At 52.2% G+C, this 18,913-nt stretch overlaps 1 protein-coding gene across 6 annotated transcripts in view; it reads left to right on the forward strand.

The window, feature by feature from the left end:
- MYO9B (myosin IXB) overlaps window positions 1-18,913 on the forward strand; it is a 79,227-nt gene that overhangs the window by 46,611 nt on the left and 13,703 nt on the right. For all 6 annotated transcript variants that reach the window (XM_081077708.1, XM_081077707.1, XM_081077705.1 and 3 more), the window contains exons 8-22: window positions 669-758; window positions 2,187-2,303; window positions 2,641-2,775; window positions 3,855-3,976; window positions 6,032-6,173; window positions 6,480-6,684; window positions 7,228-7,306; window positions 9,831-9,944; window positions 11,298-11,337; window positions 12,208-12,330; window positions 13,216-13,296; window positions 15,351-15,461; window positions 16,968-17,090; window positions 18,233-18,382; window positions 18,457-18,623. In XM_081077708.1, the coding sequence (XP_080933834.1) occupies window positions 669-758; window positions 2,187-2,303; window positions 2,641-2,775; window positions 3,855-3,976; window positions 6,032-6,173; window positions 6,480-6,684; window positions 7,228-7,306; window positions 9,831-9,944; window positions 11,298-11,337; window positions 12,208-12,330; window positions 13,216-13,296; window positions 15,351-15,461; window positions 16,968-17,090; window positions 18,233-18,382; window positions 18,457-18,623 (1,799 nt within the window). The remainder of the gene's footprint in view (window positions 1-668; window positions 759-2,186; window positions 2,304-2,640; window positions 2,776-3,854; window positions 3,977-6,031; window positions 6,174-6,479; window positions 6,685-7,227; window positions 7,307-9,830; window positions 9,945-11,297; window positions 11,338-12,207; window positions 12,331-13,215; window positions 13,297-15,350; window positions 15,462-16,967; window positions 17,091-18,232; window positions 18,383-18,456; window positions 18,624-18,913) is intronic.

Raw genomic sequence — 18,913 nt, forward strand, 5'->3', positions numbered from 1 at the left:
ACCCCAAGGGCAATGTCTGGAGGCATTTTTGGTTGTTACCACTTGAGTGTCTACTAGCTAGTGGGTAGTGGCCATGGATGTTGCTTGATATCATATAATGCACAGGACAGGCTACCACAGCAAAGAATGACTCAGCCCCAAAATTCAGTGGTGCCAAGGCTAAGAAGCCCTGCCCTCAGTCTTTCTGTTTTCTAAGCACGTATTCCACCTGTGGCACTTCTTAAAGAAGGAGCCCCAGCTTCTGTTGTGTTCATGCTATGAGTGAGCACACCTTCTGGGAAATTCAAGCAGCTTCCCTGCCCCTACTCTTGACCAGCACTGGCTTGTGTAGGGGCTTTGGCAGTGAGGAAGGAAAGCGCTTCCCTGACCCCTGCACACAGGCTGGAAATAGCTATACATGCAGGTCACCAGGCCTGTGCAACCATACACCCAGGGCTGTGAGCCATGGGCATTGAGCAAGCCTGAGGGTGTGATGGTTCTGAAATGCACTAAGCATAGCAACATTGTGGTTTGCAGCCCTGAGGGTGGGTTTTGGGCCCACTTCCGGCATTGCCACTGGTAGGTTCTTCTGCCTTCCTCGGGCTTCAGGCCTTGTCTCAATGACATCAGAACTCACTGGACACGTTTGTCACCCTTCCTCCCCCTCTCCCTCCTTTACCTTGAAACAGGTGAAGCGAGAAATCTTGGTGGAGGTTCTGACCAAAAGAAAAACGGTGACTGCCAATGACAAACTCATCCTTCCCTACAGTCTCAGCGAGGTGAGCACTGCCCTGGGCTTTCGCAGGGTGCCAGTCCCCACAACACAAGTGGAGGGAGGTCCCAGCACGGGTGGTCTTTTTCCTGCCCCGAAAGTGACAGAGGAGAACCCTCGTGGTGCCTGTGGTTCTCACATGAGCTCAAGCTCAGCACAAACCAGTGTAGACAGCAAACGGCAGCCTGAGTCAGAACTTGGACCACAGGTGTTCACCTCTTTGTTCCCGGCTGCTCCACGGGCATGCTGGTTCTTACCAGCAGAGGAAGTGAGACCTGCAACCCACAGGCCAAATCTAGCCCACCACCTGCTTTTGTAAATAAAGTTTTATTGACAAGCAGCCATACCTATTCGTTTACATGATGCTTTCCTGCAATAACACAGAGCTGAGTAGTTGCAACAGAGACCATCTGGCCCGCAAAGCCGAGAATGTTGACTCTGGCCCTTTCCAGAAAAAGTTTGTCAATCCAGAGCTAGAGCCTGACCTTTACAAACCTTGTGTGGGTCCTGTGTAAATCTTGATAAGGTGCCTCTCTGTGGCCGGTGCCCCAACCTGGATGTTTGTGGTGTATTTTTCATGCATTTTATATCTCAGGATCAATATGATTGCAACTTAAAGTTTGGACAGCAGCAGGAAAGTACCTAGCCATTGGGGATTTTTAGCTGGTGGTAGAAGTTGCTTGGGCATCTCAAACAGGCACCATGGACAATGTAAGCCCCCAGAGGCAAAGGCACCCTGCAATGTTATGTGAAAGTTGCTGAAGGACCCCTGAGGCCCAGCAGCATGGCTGCCCCCCAGAGATGCCATACTAAATAAAAGACATGGGGCATGGGGTTGCATCCCTCATGCCTCCTTTTCCACGATTTCCCAGGAAAGGCAAAACCAGAGGGGTGTGTTCTGGATCGTGATTGTGACTGAGTATGGTTTCATAATTTAGATCTGAGCACATAAAAAGGAAGAGTCTTACATGTAAACTGGACCTCCATAAGCCTTTTAAAAAATTGTTAAAAAAAAAAAAAAATTTGTTAAAGCCATTCCTGCTTTTATGCTGTTGGCCCCGTGGTGCTTCCAGAACAGCAAGGGGCCTAGTTTTGAACCCAGCTCGGCCTCCTGGCGAGTGTTCCCACATGGGCAAGCCTGGTACCCTCCCTGAGCGTGTGATCCAGCTTCATCAGCCCCCAGTGGCTCTGAGAAGTGAGCTGGCATGTAAGAAAGACTTGGCTGAACCCCAGGCCGCTGGGTCCAGGTTTCGCGGTACCTGCTTCAGTGTACAAGGGCATCCCGGCTGACAGGACGGAGTGCAACGTGAGAAGGAGCATGTCAGATGAGTCGGGTGTTTAAGTCCCTGCCGCGACTGCCCCTGTGTGCTGACCTCGGGGTGGTGCAGTGTGAGGGCTACCTTGCTGAGGTGTGACGCCCATTCTGTCCCCACAGGCCATCACCGCCCGCGACTCGATGGCCAAGTCTCTATACAGCGCCCTGTTCGACTGGATTGTGCTACGCATCAACCATGCCCTCCTCAATAAGAAAGACATGGAAGAGTCCGTCTCGGTGAGTGCCTCATACCCGCCGCACCTGCCACGCTGGGCCTGGAGAGACTGTGTCCTCAGTGCCACACAGGTGGATGGATGGCCTGTGCCGTCAGGAGCCCAGGCAGATGCAGCCAGTGCCAGGCAGGAGGCCAGTGCCTCCCAGCCCAGGGAACAGGACAGGACAGGGTACAATTCTCAGGATCCAGCACAAAATGAGAACACGGGGCTCCTGTTCAAATATTACAGGTTCCAATGCGGTGACAGCAGAGCGTTCAGCCAGGTGCAGGGCCCTCATGACCAAAAAAGTGTTCCCACGGGAGGACCCACCATAACACCCGTTTTTTCTGTCTTCCCAGTGCTTATCCATTGGGGTCCTTGACATCTTCGGGTTTGAGGACTTCGAGAGGAACAGTTTTGAACAGTTCTGCATCAATTATGCCAACGAGCAGCTCCAGTATTACTTCAACCAGCACATTTTCAAGCTAGAGCAGGTAAGGAAATGCCATCATCACCCTTCTAGCCCAAAGGAGGACAGGATGAGCTAGAAACGGGATCTCCCTGGGGGTCCAGTTTGTCAGCAAACCTGCCCCAGAATTTTTCTCTGCAAAAAGGGAAAGTCCAGGAAACTCCCACCCAGCCCAGGATGAGGCAAACTATTGGGTGTTTTTGGCCACAGGTCAATTTTACATCTTCTCTCTGCTCAAACATGAAAGTCCCTTCACGGGAGAGAAACGGAGTTTCCTTGTAAGGATTTTCTTTGGTCAATGATATTGATAATCTATATTATGTGTCTTTTCACTACTAAATACTACTAAATCTTGATGTGTTACCCTTCGTGTGGATGACTCTGACAGGAAAAAAAAACCGATGGGGTTATATAAATATTTAGCTGACTTTACTGTTATATTTTCTGGCTGTTGTCAGTCCAAATTGAGTTAAAAGGGAAGAGCAAAATATACAGTGAATTGCAAAGGTTTGGGTAGAGGGTTAAATGAAGTATATTATTATCTTCACCTGTTTTGTTTTACATTTTAAAATTTAAAGTTATGTAGGTATTGTACATTGTATAGCTATTATAGATATTGCAGTTCCAGAGTGGGGGTCCATGGGTCAAATCCGGCCCCTCTGCTTGTTTTTATAAATAAAGCTTTATTAGCACATGGACACCCCCCCCCCCTTTTTTTAAAACATAACATCTGTGGCTGCTTTCAAGCTACAGCAGCAGAACTGAGTAATTGTGACACCACCTAGCTTTTAATGCCTAACATATTTACAATCTGGCCCTTTACAGAGAAAGTTTGTTAACCCTTGGGTGACTTTAAGTGTGATTTTAAGCACCTTGCTATAATAGATGTTTAAGAATGTTTCATGTTGCTAATTATTAACTTATATAATAATCTTAAACAATTAATGCACTTCTATTGATATAATCCCTTTTCTGTTATTTACATGTCTATATATAAATATGTCTGTGCATACTAAACATAACCTGTTTATATGTAACATGTGCTATGTAAACACGAACAGCCATGAAATAATGAATTGATTGGCTATCCCCCTGACCATGCAGGAGGAGTACCAGAGTGAAGGGATCTCGTGGCACAACATTGACTACACAGACAACATTGGCTGCATCCATCTAATCAGCAAGAAACCCACTGGCCTCTTCTATCTGCTGGACGAAGAGAGCAAGTGAGTGTCCACGGCCTGGTGCATCCACAAACCCACGCGCTTAGTCCGGTTCTGCAGCCCTCAGAGCCTCACCCAAAATGCACACATCCTGAGAACTTAAGAGTTTCTCAGACTCACTTGGCCAGAAATCCTGCCCTCCCATTTGCAAAATGCATGTACCATTCACCATGGAAATACCGTGTTTCCCCAAAACTAAGACCTAGCCGGACAATCAGCTGTAATGCGTTTTTTGGAGCAAACATTAATATAAGATCCGGTCTTATGTTAGATGAGACCCGGTCTTATATTATTTTAAAATAAGACCGGGTCTTATATTAATGTTTGCTCCAAAGGACGCAGTAGAGCTGATTGTCCGGCTAGGTCTTATTTTCGGGGAAACACAGTAGTAACACATGCAGTAACTGAATTCTGAAACACACCCGCCCCCAGAGTTCTTGGAAGAGGATTGTGGGACCTGAGTCTGGAAACTGGGAACCCGTTGGTGCCTCTTTGCAAAGGGCAGCGTGTGGTATCAGGTCCAGACACCGGACTCTCTGCCAAGCCTGGCATCCCTTGCCTGTAGGCCGTGGTGAAGGCTGGAAGGGTGCCTCGTGCTTATCCTGCACCTGTAGTCACTGGAATCGTGGAATCGCAGTCACTAAATTTCACTTAATGAATTAGTTTCCTGCAGCTGCTGTAAGAAATGCCCACAATGGGGGGAGGCGTAAAACAACAGAAATGTATTCTCTCGGGGTTCTAGAGGCCAGAAATCCAAAATCAATATCAGTGGGCTGAAATGAAGGTGTCAGCGGGGCCACACTCCCTCCAAAGGCTCTTAGGGAGGATCTTTTTGCCTCTTCAGCTTCTAGCAGCCCCAGACGTCCTTGGCTTGTAGCTGCATCACCCCAATCTCTGCCTTTCTGATCCTATCACCATCTCTTCTTCGGTCTGTCTCTGTCTTCTCTTCTTACAAAAACCCCAGTCCTATTGCCCACCCTCCGTGACCTCATTTTAAGTTGACTACATCTACAAAGACCCTATTTCTAACTATGGTCACATTCCCAGCTTTCGGGTATCAGGACACGTTTTTTTTAATTAACACCTCTTTATTGGGCCTTTGTGTGCTGTGGTCCGTGTGAGACGGGGGTAATTAGGCTCACCTCCCGCCTTACACCAAGTCCCCATCCAGGATGGGGACAGACAGATCCGTTCACACCAGAATCCAGAGAGAGAACTTTCAGACAAGAGAAAGGGCAGGGCATGAGGAAGGACTAAATTGTCACTCCCAGGAAACTCCCAGAGCCGTATCTGGAGGAGGCGTGCAAGGCAGGGCCAGGCCCAGCAGGGTTGGAATAGTCTTTGTTTAATATCTGGCCATTTTGATTCATCGTGGATTTTTTTTCTCCATTGATTTAGATTTTCTAAAATAGTTTGTTAAAATGTTGTTTATCCTGACGACCACATGAGCAGGTCCCTCACTCTCCACACCCTTTCCCCGACCATGGAAACAATGTGCTTCATAGCTACAGGATCTCCCCTTTGGCCCCCACCCCCATTAAGTCGTGGGCGTTGGGGATTCAGAGGCATGTTGCACTGCTGTGTTTGTGGTGAAGCTGGGCAGAGGCACAGGCAGAGTGTGCCAAAGCAGGCTGTGACATATCCTTCCTGGGAGGCAGAAACAGCCAGGTACAATGGCTGCCTTATTCTGCCCCTACACCCCTTCCTCTAACAGGGGAGCCCGGGCAAGACCCCCTCCAAGACACAGCATCCAGGTATAGACAGATCCGAGGTCAGAAGTCTCCCCATCCTGGGGTCATTCCTGGGAGCAGCCCCTTGTGGGCCCAGATCCTAGTCTTACTGCTCTTCCCACGCTGGGCTCACTCCTCAGCCCTGAATGCGTCCCTTCGCTCTTGGCCCGTTTATACCAGACAGCAGGTTCCCGGCCCTCAGCCTCACCGCCCAGAGCAGCCTGAGCACCACTCGCCCACCATGGCAGTGGAGAGCCTGCAAACTGCCATGCAGAGCAGGTGATTAGCCGCTGTTTTTACAGCTAACCATTTCGAATCCTCTTTCCAGCTTCCCCCACGCCACGAGCCAGACCCTGCTGGCCAAGTTCAAACAGCAGCACGAGGACAACAGGTACTTCCTGGGCACCCCCGTCATGGAGCCTGCGTTCATCATTCAGCACTTCGCAGGGAAGGTGAAATATCAGATCAAGGTATGCGTCGGGCCCTGGAGGCAGGAAAGGGATCACAGGGGTGACGTGGAAGCCCCTTCCCTCTGGTATTTGGCCAATCCATCCCCTTTATCGGTTGTGCTAGGAGAGGTGCTAGGGTGCTCCGACTCAGCCGTGAATCCCCAACCCCGAATCTCCCACTCCGAATCCCCAGTCCCAAATCCCCGGCCCTCAATCTCCAGCTCCACAGGTGGGAACCACTCTCTGTTGTCGCAGTGGGCCCTGCCCCACCACCAGCCCTTCCTGTGCTGGCATCGAGTGACACCCCCCCACCTCTTTTCCCCCCAGGACTTCCGGGAGAAGAACATGGATTACATGCGACCAGACATTGTAGCCCTTCTGCGGAGCAGTGACAGCTCCTACGTGCGGGAGCTCATTGGCATGGACCCGGTGGCCGTGTTCCGCTGGGCTGTGCTCCGGGCAGCCATCCGGGCCATGGCCGTGCTCCGGGAGGCCGGCCGCCTGAGGGCCGAGAGGGCTGAGAAGGCTGCAGGTAGAGGCAAGGGGCAGGGGACATATCACCTTCGAGAGGGGGACACTCACAGTCCATTTTGAAGTGCACCTTTCAGTGGCATTTAGCGCATTCATAATGCTGCATAACCACCACCTCCACCTAGTTCCAGAACTCTTTCATCGTCCCAAACAGAAACTCTATCAGGTGTATAATTTAATCTCGTCCCCCTTACAAAGCAGAAAGTCGTGTCTGCGTTTGTCTGTGATATCCTGGGGTCCAAAAGGGCTAAGTGGCTCTCTTAGGGCCCTTGGGCTTCAGACAACAGCCATGAGCTCTATTTTATGATGGGCATTGATGAAAAGGAGAACCAAAAGGATAAGACCTTTATGAGAAGTAGGAATAAATGGTGCTGTTTGGGTATTAGAAATTTCCCAGTACCCTGCTCTACCTGCATTTGAGTATCAGGCTGTTTTTTTTAAGGTGGGTTCAAGTCAAGATCACAGCCGCCTGGAAGAGACAAGGGCCTTCGAACTGCAGGCGACTCTGAGCCCCCCAACTCCATCTTATCTGTGTCCCTGGCAGGTCTGGGCAGCCCGGGTGCCCGAAGTCACCTGGGAGAGCTGCAGAAAGGAGGTAGCACCCCATCGGAAAAGCTGTACCGGTGAGCAAGACCTTGATTTGTCCCAACTGAAGCCAGTAGGCAGAGCATTGTTTAAAACAGGGCCGGAAACCCCACACACTAAACCCAGGTTGGGGTTGACCTTACACGGCAGCCGCTTGAACCGAAAAGACCCAGAAGCAAACAACATCTGGCTGCCACTTTTCTGCACCGAGAAAGGCAGGCCTCCCTTGGTGTGTTGTCTGCTTTAGGAAGATTTAGGGTGGCTCAGTTTACAAAGGATCCTTTTCATGGCTGGGGTGGGTGGAGCCAAAGGGGCCGCTGGTGCCACAGAGTGACAGGCTTGATTTAAAAGTACTTCCTCCCTCAGCCTAGGCAGGGATTCCCAAAAGCAGATCTGCTAAGATACTTCATTCACAGTCAGAAATGCCAGCACCCCCTCGTTGCACATGAGATGACGTGGGGTGTTTTGTGGCCACTTAGCAATGACCAAGGGCCCTTCATATACTCCAGTTTGTGCTGAGTGTAAAAGTGAGCGGGCACATGCTCCCAGGAAGGTGGGGTAGAAAAGGCCACACCAGACCGATATCTGAGCAATGCCAAAGCCAGAGGAGGGACCAGTTGAGGCAGACAAAGCAGACTGGGACAAATCGCCAAGGAGCAAGAGAGTCACTAAATTTTCAAACACTAAAAAGTTATTTTTGTGACCTTTGTAATAAAAACTTCTTCGAGAGATGCATGTAAGTGTGTGTATAAAGGTAGAACTAGCACCTGGGTAAGTGACTGAATGTCATTTGTCTGAAAGCACAGCGTCTCATTTTCCTGCTTCTGAAAAGGTGCGTTCTTAAATAGGCTTTTTCATCCAAAAGGGGGCAGGAGAAAAAAACGCGTCCCTCCCATTTGCTTGTCGGTTTTTTTGTTTTTGTTTTTTTCCTGCCAAGACTGAAAGGTGGCCCCTGACCAGCAGTTGCTGAAGCAATATCAGACTCCCTGGGGCGTGGCCCCTGGGCTGGGCTGTGGCTCCTGCCCCCCCTCAACTGTGTTGCCCACCCCGGGAACACATTTAGTTTATACAGATTCTCCCTTACAGCTGCTCAATGCTAGATTTCTCAGTTGACGGGTCTGAGGAGTTCGATATTAACGCTTTTGAGGACATCTTTGCTTTCTATGAAAGCAAGAAGTAAGTAGAGCGAGGGCCTTCGAACCCAAGACCAGGGAGGCACAACAGAGGAGCTGGTGTCCCACGGCGCTCAGCGCAGCGCGTCCAGGGCCAGGAGAGAGGGGATTTGGGAGCCAGGGAGCGCCAGGGCCTGCAGGGGGCGCTCTCGCCATATTTGGCGAAGTTAGGGGGTTATGGTCAGAAGTCACGCGTGGGCCTTGTCCAGAGCCCTGGCCGCTGCCTTGACTGCTCAGGATGTGGAGGTAAATGTGACCACTCTGTTGTCTTTGCTCTCCGTGCCTCCCTGGAGGGCGAGGGAACAGAGGTAAGTATGGCCGTCAGGCCCAGGCATGGTGCATGGAACACACGAGGGGCTGCCGGTCGGGGTCTTTCCAGGCCAACTGCCCAGAGCTTAAACATGCATTTGAAATAACTGGAATGAGGAATTTCAAACAAAAACGAAACAAAAAACCTGAATCTCCCATCTTCATCCTGCAGTCATTGCTTCCTCACTTCCCAAAGTTCTAACAACAACATTTGTCATCTAGATGGCCTTGACATGTACCCATTTTCAGAGCATTCGATTTTTGCCTCTTACGCCATTCTCATTGTCACATACTGGTGCCAGCATTTGGAACTAGAACATACTCTCAGACCTGAACCTGAACCCACAGTCATTGAACAAAACAGCGGATAAGTTTAAACGCTTAAGATCTCCTTCAGCCCGGGTGCCCACCCTCAGCTCTGTGCCTGTCACTCTGGGGTGGGGGCTGTCACGAGCACCATAGTAGGTTAAAGAGCTTCTCCGGCCTCCATCCACCAGATGCCAATAGCATGCCCCCAACCGTGCCCCCACTCGTGACAACCAGATGTCTCCTAGTGGGGCGGGGGGAGGAAGGGACAGCATTGCCCCTGTTAAGAACCCCTGTGTGAATTTCAGTTTATTCCTCTCAAGGCGTTTCTTGAAGCCAACAAGGAGGCTGACATGTGGCCACAGAATCATCAAGAGAAACTAATCTGCTTCCCACAGAGACCGACCACCCCCCTCCACCTTCTATTTTCAGCAGCCCCTTGATGCTTTTCACAGATTCCAAAAGGCTCTTCAACATGAGGCCTTTTTCAGTGATCTGAAAAACCATGTTGCAATATCCCTTTGGCCCGAAGTGATCCCTACTGCCCTCGAGGAGGGCAAGCCTCCTTGGGATGGGGGCCACTTCTAGCCAAACCCCCACCTTACATTGGTGCAGGAGGAATAGGCAGTGGTGAGCAGGCTTCCCAAGCTGCATGTTTCAGCTCCAGTGGCCTGGGGACAGTCCCGACCGAGCCAGGGACCTCGAGGTGGAGGGTCCACTGCTCTAACTCTGTCTCCTCTCTGTCACCGCGCCCCCCCCACCCCTTCACTCTCAGAGATTTGCATGACCAAATCATCAAGACCATCAAAGGATTGCCCTGGCAGGGTGACGACCCCCGTAGGCTTCTCCAATCCCTCAGTCGGCTCCAGAAACCCCGCACCTTCATCCTGTGAGTCCCCCAAGGCTGCGGATACCCCCACACAAGTGCAACGACCGCCTCCCCTGCTCCCTGGACAAGTAACCCGCTGAATCAGCTGCTGTAAACGCTGTGCTCTGCCTTGCGGTTTTGTTCTCACACCAGCTGTCACTCAATGGCCCTTGTAATACGCCTGCCCCGGTGTCTGCGCTGTGGCCCAAATCCCTGTCAGCTCCCAGTGCCCAGCACAGCTTCGCAGGAATGCACCTCCCGTGAAGTGTAATTCTCTACCCCCAAACCTGCAGAGCAAGGCTTGCTTTCTTCTCTCCCTCTCCCCTGTGAGCTCCTAAAGAAACCGTCGGAAGTCGGGCCTGTGATTTTTGTGGCCCTGCTTTGTGTGGACAGTGGCATGATATGGTAGGAAGTGCCCAGATGCCACATAAACTGGGTTTGGACCCAGACTCCCTCCTGCTCACTCACCCTGTGGCCTGGTTGCGCCAAGTATTTGTCTTCCATCTGCAAAGCAGGGGTGCTGATTTTCATACCCACAGCACCAGGCAGACACTCAGGGCTGGCCCAGGGCACAGCTTGTAGCCACAAGGGAGCCAGTTTCCAAATTCATTTTTATTAGGCCTTACTCCACCCCATGGGTACTAAGATGAAAGCTGACACATGCAGAAACTCCCAGCCACGCGTTCTGCAGATCTGTGGGGCCCTGTCTCCATCTGGTCTTAAAAGTGTGCCAAGCTGTAATTGTAAAAGTTTTTCTTTTGTTTCTATAAAGTGTCAGGGTGTGGGGGCCATCCCCCCTTCCTCGGGCAAAAGATCAGCTTTCATTTTTAACTTTGCACCAGTGCAAGTCCAAAAGGCACTCCTACTCAGGCCCCGTTTCCATTTTTTGCAGGGCAGACCTCTGCCCTGCTACCAGATGTCCAGCAGGGCTCTGGGCCTGCTTCAAGTTTGCCAACACGTAGCAGACAGAGCTGGGACATCTCATAGATGTTGGAACCTCTTGCAGTCCCTCAAAGCTCTATTCAGGGTATCCCCATCATTTTGTGAAGTCTATCACCCCCACTCCTGGCCCTGTACAGATGCATGTTCCGCCATGTAGGTTACCAGGTTACCCTTTTGCTCCCTGGACATTCAGGTGGCTCCCAGGCCAGATGCTCCTGTCACCTGGGGAAGCCAGTGTGCACAGACCGTAGCAGAAGCACCCCGCCGGGTCCTTGGAGAGGCAGCGGCGGCGGCCTCGTTGCACTTGTGCTTCTTGACTCTCCGCTCTCTGCTCTCGCTCCGTCTAACCCGCCAGGCGTGGCTTGCTGAACTAACCTGGATCCAGACCCTGTGTTCCTTCTGTTCACAAAACCATTTTTAATATTTTGACAGGAAAAGTAAAGGTACCAAACAAAAGCAGATCATTCCGAAGGTAAACACACGCGAAACCATCTAATGCTGCCTTGCTTTCACCTGTCTTAGAGCTCCTGGCTCAAGTCATTTTCTGGAAAACGGGGGCAAGGAGGGGGTGGTTTAACGTCTCTGGTTTCTTCCTTCCTCTTCTCCCACAATCCCCCCCCCCCGCCCCAATCTCCTATTGGAGATGATTTGGAGTTGTCTTTTTTGGGTTTCTTAGGAGCAGAATTTGCAAAAGTGAGGTAGAGGAGAGCTCCCAGGAGAACCCTAAGAGGGGGCAGGGGAAGGACTAAGCAAGGAGGTGGGCTCAGCCTGGTCCACGGAGAGCCCCAGAGCGTGAACAATACCACAGAGCTTATTTGCTCAGAGGCAACGGACCCTTCTGTCCTACCCCACATTGGGGGTCTAGCGACAAGCCACCTCCAGGGGTCGCAGTGCATCATGGGTGTTCAGGGAGAGGAGGTCCTTCAGCCAGAGGGCAGCCAAGACCCCAGCAGCTGGCCATGGGTAACATGCACCCAGGTATTCTGTCTCATCTCCATGGACAGCATGCGGACGGATTTTGAAGTTTATAGAAGAATAAGAGCAGACTCTAGTCTGGTCGGCCGAGGGGACAGTGCAGGTCCCTCTCATTGGCCAATAGTAAGGGTCAGCACTCCTAGGGCTGCACAGAGGGAAGGCTATGCTCCATGGCCCTGGCCTTCCAGGCACTCCGGCCACGAAAGAGGCTGTAATCAGCCCTCCCGAAGCCAGTGTCATCTGTAAAGCACAGTCCTGAGACCTATCCTAAAAGCTGCCACCCCCCGGGGCTTTATCCTGGTTCCGGGATCAATGCCTCCCATTGGGGCCTCCGGAGGGCAGACCCGATCCCATGTGTCTGTCCTAGAACCTCCTGGACTCCAAGTCCCTAAAGCTCATCATCAGCATGACCCTGCACGACCGCACCACCAAGTCACTGCTGCATCTGCACAAGAAGAAGAAGCCGCCGAGCATCAGTGCCCAGTTCCAGGTGGGTGGCCTGACGCTCACATGGCTCAGCCAAAACAAACCCGACCTAGGCAGCTGATCATTACCTCAGGGTTCCTGACCCAGCACTGCTTGACAGTTGGGGTCAGGTCATTCATTCTCCCTGGGGCAGCCATCCTGTGCATTGTGGGATATTAAACATGGCTGGCCTCCCCACGCACCAGATGCCTATAGCATCGTCCAGTCACGGCAACCAGAATGTCTCCAGATACTGCCAAATGCTCCTGGGAAGACAGAATCGCCCCTGGTTAAGAATCACCAAGTTTAAAAAAAAAAAAATCACAAGTTAGCATGTGATTTAATGTAACCACCAAGCTGTGTCCTTAGGTCATGTTTCCCGTTTTTTCCCTGGCTGCCAGGAAACTTGGGGACACTGTTTTTTTAGGGGGTCCAACAGCTGCTGACCATCACTGTTAGGTTTTTTATTCCTTCTCTCTCTCGTCAGTCACAGTCTTCTGTTCCCACTTAGGCTTTTTTTTTTCCCGTCACCTCATGTAGCAGTTCCCATAGATTCTTTTTGGGAACAGCAGAGCACAGACCAAAATCACGGCATCTGCAACACGTCTTTTAAATCCTTAGGAGTTTAGCTGGTTCCACCCCCCATCCTTCCACCTGAGGCAAAGATCAGAGCTGGGTGACCCTAGGAAGATGGCTGTTAGCCACAGAGACCCCGCACCTCCCCTCAGGGGCTCCCTGGGGTAGGACAGCCTCCAAGACAGAACGTTCTGCTGCAATCTCCCATGTCCCATATTACCACAGAACTCCCCCTCCCCTCCCACCATGATGCAGGTGGGTGACCTGGATCCCGTCTCACCAAAAGGGGTGCTGGAGAGGGTCCAAGCAGAGCACCTTCTTTCTCTTTCCCCAGACATCCCTTAACAAGCTCCTTGAGGCGCTGGGGAAGGCAGAGCCCTTCTTTATCCGCTGTATCCGCTCCAATGCTGAGAAGGTAAGGGGGTCCCACATCTCAGGGAGGTGAAGGCCGCACAGTTGGTGGGAGGCAAGGCCTCAAGGAATCGAGTGTTCACAAACGGTGTGCCATAGCTGGCCGGGGGACGTGGGGGAAGGGGGTCTGCAGAAGGCAGCAAGGGCAGCCACAAGCAAGCACGTCATCTGGAACGTGGAAGTACACCAGAGCTTTGCTCGAGGAGGGACAGGTCAGAGGTGCTCTTCAGATAATCCCAAAAGCAGCCAGTGCAGAAGGTACTAGAAGGGAGGGGCGGAGGTTGTGCAGCAGGAGCACAGAGCTTGCTGCTCATCCAGAAGTTTCTGGAAAGACAGCACCAGTAGAGCTCCGACAGCAGCCTCAGCCCTAGCTGCCAGGCTTCTTGCGCCCCAGGCTTCCACTGGGATTTTACAGGGGGCTGTGTGGGGTCTGGACTCCCTCTCCAGTGCAAGTGATGCCTGAGCAGGAGACCCTAGTGGTTCTGTTCTCTCACACTCTATCTCTACTCTTCCTGGTTGGTTGGTTGTTTGTTTTTATTTGGGAACAGTGTGTTTCTCCAGGGCCCATCAGCTCCTAGTCGTTGTCTTTCAACGCAGCTGGGCGCAGCTCAGCTCCAAGTCCAGTTGCCGTTTTTTTCAATCTTAGTTGCAGTGGGCGCAGCCCACCATCCCATGCAGGAATTGAACCCGCAACCTTGTTGAGAGCTGTGCTCTAACCAACTGAGCCATCCGGCCGCCCTTCTGGCAGCTCAGCAGCAGCTCGTTGTCATCAATCTAGTTGTGGAGGGTGCAGCTCACTGGTCCACATGGGAATCGAACTAGCAACCCTGTTGTTCAGAGCTCAAGCTCTAACCAACTGAACCATCCAGCCGCCCATCTCGTCCTGTTTTTCTGCCTCTCCCCTGCTCCTGGGACACTGGTAATGTCCACAGCCAGCTTCTCCCTGCCAGGTGTCATGACTTCCATCCTCTCAGCAAGGACCCCAATCCTGCCCTCTCCTCTTCTCCCTCCTGCCTTCCAGTTCCCCCAGTGGTGTCTCAGAGAAGGTCTATGCCCCGTACTCATCCAGCAGCAGAATGGCCCCTCTTCGTCTATCGGGGATGCTTCCTTCAGCTTTGGGCAACCCAAGAAACGCTCCATCATCACCTGCTCTGGGCAGGGGCTGTACCAGCATGTGGTTCTTTGCCCTAGTGGGCCGTCCTGTGCATTATAGGCTGTTCAGCAGCAACTCTGGCCTCAAAGCCCACTAGATGCCAGAAGCACCCTCACCTGGTCATGACAACCCCCCCACCATGCCGTTCCCTCCCCTCCATCCACTAAAATAACACGAACCAGCATGGAGGCAAGGCCCCTGAGCTTTGGGTTTGCAGCCCCCTGAGCCAGCATCGTTCCCAGCACCTGCTCCCCTCTCCCGCAGAAACAGGCATCTCCCTATATCCCTGTCAGCCCCATCAGCTTCCCTTTCCTTCTCTGGGCCTTTACTCAGCTTTCCCCACCTTCCTCAGCCCTCAGCACTCAGCTTCGGGTCCCCTCTCCTGTGACACCTCCCACAGGGGCCCTGACAGCATCCACCCCCTTAAGGTATGTGTCTGTCTCCCACGTCCAGACCTCTCCTTCGAATCCCTAGTACTTTGCCCAGCATCTGGCACAGAGTATGACGAGTTCAGCACAGTTTGGATTAGGGCCCTTAGGAAAGACCTCTGCAGCACATTATCTTGAATTCGGGTAAGGAGTGGCTGGACACTGTCTGCTGGACACCAGGGATTAGAGCAGATCAGGTTTTGTAGAAAAGACAAATGCCCTAAGCCCCGCTACTGACCAGCCTTATCTCTTTATTCTAAAAAGCATGCCTGGAGCAAGGAAAGGCAGGTGCTCAGGTTCGCACGGCCTCCATGCTCGGGACAGTCCCAGACCAACCAGGAGGCGCATGTGTGTCCAAACCGTGTCCATATCTGGAATCCTGCAGGACCTTGTCCCATAGCGCCCCATCCCCAGCCGACCACAGGCTTTGGCGTCAGGCCTCCGGCACCTGCCCTGACCACGCACATCCCATTTCAGAAAGAGTTGTGCTTTGATGAGGAGCTGGTGCTGCAGCAGCTGCGCTACACGGGCATGCTGGAAACCGTGAGGATCCGGAGGTCGGGTTACAGCGCCAAGTACACGTTCCAGGTAGGCTGAGCACACGTGGCTGCCGTGGCCGGAGGGCCAGCCCCCTCCCTCTGCCAGAGAGAGCAGGGCCCTGGCACAGGAACCCAGAGGGTTACTTTCCACCAAGGCTTCTCTGCCCAGCACCACTGGTATTTGTACCGGATCTTTCTCTGTCAGAAAGGGGGCAAGTTTCTCCGAAGAGGTGGCTGGGCCCAAGCCCATCCTTGAACCACACAGAGGTGTGCAGCCACGCCGGGAAGAGGGATTTGCACCGTCCCTGCGCGGCTCTGTCCTTTACTGAGCACTTTCTGTGACAGACACTTTGGATACCCATCACTTTTATTCTGCTAACCAGTAGCAAGGAGGTCCTGGTTCCTATTTTCCTGATATGGAAACTGAGGCGCAGGGAGGCAGTGACCTCAGCAATGGCTCACTGGGCATTCTCAAAACACAAGGCATCGTGAGTCACCTCAGCTTGGTGAAGACCAAATTGCTAGAGCAGTTTCTCAGTCATGGTGCCGTTGACACTGGGGGCTGAGTGAGTCTCTGTGGCAGGGCCGTCCTGTGCACTGCAGCATGTTGAGCAGCGTCCCTGGCCTCCACCCCGTCAATGCCAGTGGCACATGCGTCCCCTCCTCGCCCCCCAACCAAGTTGTGACAACTCAGGAAGTCTCCAGACCTCACCGCATGTCCCCAGGGATCAGCATGGCCCAGACTGAGCATTCTGGGCTTGTACTCTGAGCTATTTGGTGCTTAAGTGAGCACTGGCCCCCAAGCCGAAGGTGGTGACCCATGGTCCCTGTTCAAGCTTATCCGAATGGCTTTGAGGATGTGGCTTCATCACGGCATGCCTCTTTTCTTATCCACAGACTGGAAATGCCATCTTTCTCAGTGGAAATAGAAAAGGCAAAATTACAGGAAAGGGAGAAAGTGCTAGTGGGGTTTACTAATGCTTGGCTCTTAAAATTTGACACAGTTGTTTACTTAAAAGGCACATGCTTCCAGCTATGATCCAGCCCTCTAACGAGACATAGGCTATAAGCCCCCCCAAGGGCGGCCTCATCTCCTGGGTACCCCCCAACAATGCCAGCACCAGCAGGCCTCCTTATTTTCGTGTTTCCCCGAAAATAAGATCTAGTTGGACCATCAGCTCTAATGCATCTTTTGGAGCGAACGTTAATATATAAGATCCGTCTTCTTTTACTATGATATCAGACCGGGTCTTATATTAATGTTTGCTCCAAAAGATGCATTAGAGCTGATTGTCCGGCTTGGTCTTATTTTGGGGGAAACACGATGGCTACTCAGCAATTGACTGAAAGATCCAGTGCTCTGTATCTGTGATCGTCTTTCTTAAGTTTTATACTATTTCAAAAGGTCTGAGATATTAGCTTCGTCAATACCATTCACATCAACCCAAGTTTCAGCTTCGGAAACCGGCTCGATGAGGGAATTGCCAGAGCTTTGTGTCCCTGTCAGTGGCGGAAATGCTCACTTGGATTCTCTTTCTCGGTCGAAATCACCCAGGACTTCACAGAGCAGTTCCAGGTGCTGTTGCCCAAGAACTCCCCGCCCTGCAGGGAGGTCATCTCTGCCCTGCTGGAGAAGATGAATGTTGACAAAAGGAGTTACCAGATCGGAAAGACTAAGGTCAGCCTTCCCACCCTTCGGGGTGGTCGCACACCTGCACCCTGCCTTCCGTCACACCCAGGACAGGGTCTTCCCATGGCCCAAGGCCCTGAGTCACGTGCTGAAAAGTAAAGGGCTCTGCTAAGGCAGTACGTTTCTTGGGGCCTGGCATGTTATTTCTTCCTGCAAGCATGTTATTTCTTCCTGCAAGGCAGAGGGTGCACCTATGGGGCGGGGGCTCAGGCATCAGGCCTATTTCTCATTTTCTCAAGCACACAGGCTACAAGACGATTTTTCAGCACATGACCCAGGGTGTTCAGGGACCAGTCAGTCACCTTTGTAATGCCTGGCAGGTTGCCTTCACTCATCTTCCCTCCAGAAACCATCTCCCACCTCTGAATGGGTGTTGCTTGCTTGTTATCCAACAGATCCCTGTTGTGGCTTCACCTGATGTGAAAAATCCCTTCATGGTTCCCCAACACATTAGAGTTACCATGTGACCCAGCAAGTCCACTCCTAGGTATAGACCCAAAACAACTAAAAATAGGTATTCAAACAAATCTTTGCACACGCATATTCATAGAAGCACTAGTCACAATCGGCAAACAGATCCTTGGGCAAACCCAAGTGTCCTTCGGCTGATGAATGGATGAATAAGATGTGGTCCATCCACACGGGAATACTATTCAGCCCCGATTCACGCTACAAACTGATGAACCTTGAAAACATTACACTGAGTGAAAGAAGGCTGACACCAAAGGCCACATAGTGCATGATTCCATTTAGCTGAAATATCTAATAAGCAAATCCAAAGAGACAGAAAGCAGATTAGTGATTGCCAGGGCTGGGGGAGGAAGAATGGGGAGCAACTGCTCATGGGGATAAGGTTTCCTTTTGGGGTGATGAAACGTTCTGGAACTAGATAAAGGTGGTAATTGCACAACATTGTGAATGTTCTAAGTGCCACTGAGTTGTTTGCTTTAAATGGTCAATTTTGTGTTATGTAAATTGCATCTCAATACATTTCAAGAAACACTCCCCTTGCTCAGGTCAGTCAGCACACCAGCTTGGTCTCACTCACTCCCAGGCTAGCTGTGCAGACCTCCTGGGCCCAGGGGTTCTTGGGGGCCTCGCTGACCCCCACCTGTGCTCGCGCCCTCCAGGTTTTCCTGAAGGAGACAGAGCGACAGGCCCTGCAGGAGACGCTGCACCGGGAGGTCGTACGAAAGATCCTGCTCCTGCAAAGCTGGTTCCGGATGGTGCTGGAACGCCGGCACTTCCTGCAGATGAGGCGGGCAGCTGTCACCATCCAGGTAATGAATGGGCCAATGGGCTGGGGTGTGGGAGTGGCACATGCCTGGCCCCTGAACACCTGCTCTGCTCTCAGGCCTGCTGGCGGTCCTACCGTGTCAGGCAGGCTCTGGAGAGGACACAGGCAGCCCTGTACCTCCAGGCCACATGGAGGGGCTACCGGCAGCGAGTGGCCTACCAGCACCAAAGACAGAGCATCATCCACCTACAGAGCCTCTGCCGGGGGCACCTGCAGCGCAAGAGGTGAGCAGAACAGGGCCCCACCCCTCAGAATGTTTCACAAGCCAGGAAACATTCACCCAAACACTCACCCAAAAGCTGCCTGAGATACAGGCACAGCTGTCAGGACGTCATTCTGGACGCAGGGAAGCTGGCAGGAATCCAGCCGTCTGGGTACACAGGTCCCATAAAGATGCCCCAGACCTGGTGGCCAGTGCTTATGTGAAGCCCCAAGTTGCCTCCAGCTGCACTTGGTCCCCACCAGGGAACTTTACACCGACTTCCCCCAGCCGGTCAGTGAAACACATGGATTC

Source organism: Rhinolophus hipposideros (genome assembly GCF_964194185.1).
Source record: "Rhinolophus hipposideros genome assembly, chromosome: 16".
Lineage (NCBI taxonomy): Eukaryota > Metazoa > Chordata > Mammalia > Chiroptera > Rhinolophidae > Rhinolophus > Rhinolophus hipposideros.